Genomic DNA, 2,587 nt, shown 5'->3' with positions numbered 1-2,587 from the left:
TTCCCTGCTACTTTTGACCATTTTTCTTCTTGGAAATATGAAGAAATATTTCATATGAAATATGAAATTTCCACCTGTAGGAGAACTTGAAAAAAAGAGATGTGAAACATAATAGGTCAGGCAGGAAGCTCTTGACGAAAGGAATATTTTTGAAATTTTGGTGTACGTATCTGCCACAACCTTAGGAATTAATATTTCATGAGTATCGTCATTATCATTATGATAATTATAACCCATTTCAGATGAGGAGAAAAAATTAATAAGAATGTTTGCTCAGGTCCCTTCCTCATGGCACTGTTACAAGCCACCTTTGATTTGGAGGGGAGGTCGTGGAAGAAGTACCACCTTGGAGTACTTTGGAGCCACTGAAGAGTGGTGAGGTGGACTTCAGGCCTCTACATAAACCTCCTGTTGGCATCCCAGGAACTGTGCCTTTCCCACTCCTCTATTGGCCAAGGGCTCTCACCGGGGAAGAGAATGAACAGTAACTGATATAGGGCAGGGAGTTCGACCTGGCCCACCATATTTTCTCTACTGTCTTTCTTTGTCCACCCAGTATTTATGCCAGATATGTGAGGAGTACCAAGAGGTATCAGGAAAGGGACCAAATGGATGTAGCTGGTGCTCAATAAATGTCCACTGAATGAGTACATGCAGAAAATTTAGCTGTTGTTACATCTGTTTAGAATGAAGGTTTCCTTTTTCTGCCAAGAAGCAAGGGGATAGATTAGACAGAAGCAATGCAAGAGATGACATTTCTGCCTAAGGGTACAGCAGGTCATGGGTAGAGCAGAGTTATTGCTGTGGAGAAGAAGGATGGAAGGCTTATCTTTCTCTGTGTGTCTTCAGCTTTGAGGAGGGCGGCAGGAGAAAGTGTGGCCAATACTGGCCTTTAGAAAAAGACTCTCGGATCCGATTTGGCTTCCTCACAGTGACCAATCTAGGCGTGGAGAATATGAACCATTATAAGAAAACAACGCTAGAAATTCACAACACAGAGGTAAATTTTATTTTCTCACTCTTTTGAAGCTGGGGGAAAACCCTTACTGTAAAGAAAATCTCCAAAGGGAGTAGGCAGGATTCCAGGGAGCTTATAAGTTACTTCCATTCTTCTGGAAACAGGGTCAGGATATTCGACTCAGAGCCAGAATAGCCATATTGTCTCAACACAACAGTGGCATTACTTAGGAATGAAACTTTTTATAACATAAGAAATCTGGATCATATAATATAGGAATTCTGCCCTCTCCAGACATTTAATCTTTCCTTTGTGTTCATAGAGAAGCAATTGTGGAGAAAGTTGAGGGTGATAAGAACCTTGGTGATAGCAATTCCAGAGGGTTGAGAATCTGGAAAAGCCAAAGGTAGTCAGAGGCAAGGAGAAATGACCTCATTAACTTTTGCTTCTGTTTTCATCCAAGGAACGGCAGAAACGCCACGTGACCCACTTTCAGTTCCTGAGCTGGCCAGATTATGGTGTCCCTTCCTCGGCAGCTTCCCTTATTGATTTCTTGAGAGCCGTCAGGAACCAGCAAAGGCTGGCCGTCAGCAGCATGGGAGCACGCTCCAAAGGGCAGTGCCCTGAGCCACCCATTGTGGTCCATTGCAGTGCAGGCATTGGCAGGACAGGTAATGCACCTGATGCAGCTCTTGGAGCATCCAGAGGCACTAAGGGTGGGGGAGGAATAACAAAGCTCTTAGTTGCCAGAATGTGAGTATTTGATCCATTGGTGGTGAATTACCATGAAAAATTCCTCTTTAATGTCCTTTTAGTATCCCTAGTGTTAGGTGTACTGGCCAGAATATATACTTCACAAGCCAAGTCCTCTAGGGGTTTGATGCTTTATACATCCCATCAGCATGATTATCTTCTGATCCCATCACAGTCACCTGGGTGTCCCAGAGAGCTTCAGCTGGGCTGTTGCTTTCTTCCCATACCCTTCCCTGGGGAGCTTTCCACCCTGGACCGTGCTCTCCATTCTGGAACCAGTTAGCAGCTTTTGCCTTAAGGGGATGTACATTCCAGGGACTGTTGGCCTTCTAGTTCAGAGGTCCCTTTGGGAGAAAGGAAGAATAGGTTTGTGTTAGGTCTCTGTGGAGAAGTTGTGGATTCTGAAAATTAGGGCCCAGGTGTGGGAGTGCTGTCATTCTGTCTGTCTGGGATTGAAGCAAGAAGTCCCTCTGGGGCTTCCCTGGTGGTGCAGTGGTTGAGAGTCCGCCTGCCGATGCAGGGGATGCAGGTTCATGCCCCGGTCCGGGAAGATCCTACATGCCGCGGAGCGGCTGGGCCCGTGAGCCATGGCCGCTGAGCCTGCGTGTCCGGAGCCTGTGCTCCGCAACGGGAGAGGCCACAACAGTGAGAGGCCCGCATACCGCAAAAAAAAAAAAAAAAAAAGTCCCCCTGTCACCTTCCCACCTACTCTTCCTAATACCCCCATACATGTCCTGAGAGACAAGAGGCCTTCTCATTTCTCTGGCCTTCAACATTCCCTGTGACCTCCTCCTTGAGCCCTTTCAGGCCTAAGGCCAACTGGCCTCCTGCCATGAGGCACCTTGCCATTGAATTCATTCATCCAATCCTGCTTGG

General features: G+C 46.6%; 1 protein-coding gene across 1 annotated transcript in view; it reads left to right on the top strand.

Moving 5' to 3' along the window:
• Positions 1 to 2,587, top strand: part of PTPN9 (protein tyrosine phosphatase non-receptor type 9) — an 80,528-nt gene that overhangs the window by 77,046 nt on the left and 895 nt on the right. Inside the window, exons 11-12 of the mRNA XM_007446706.1 lie at positions 850 to 1,000; positions 1,422 to 1,629. Coding sequence (XP_007446768.1) covers positions 850 to 1,000; positions 1,422 to 1,629 — 359 coding nt within the window. The remainder of the gene's footprint in view (positions 1 to 849; positions 1,001 to 1,421; positions 1,630 to 2,587) is intronic.

This window comes from Lipotes vexillifer, unplaced genomic scaffold (genome assembly GCF_000442215.2).
Source record: "Lipotes vexillifer unplaced genomic scaffold, Lipotes_vexillifer_v1.1 scaffold242, whole genome shotgun sequence".
Taxonomy (NCBI): domain Eukaryota; kingdom Metazoa; phylum Chordata; class Mammalia; order Artiodactyla; family Lipotidae; genus Lipotes; species Lipotes vexillifer.
Note: the sequence above shows the minus strand (reverse complement) of the source record. Positions and strands in the feature narration are given on the sequence as shown.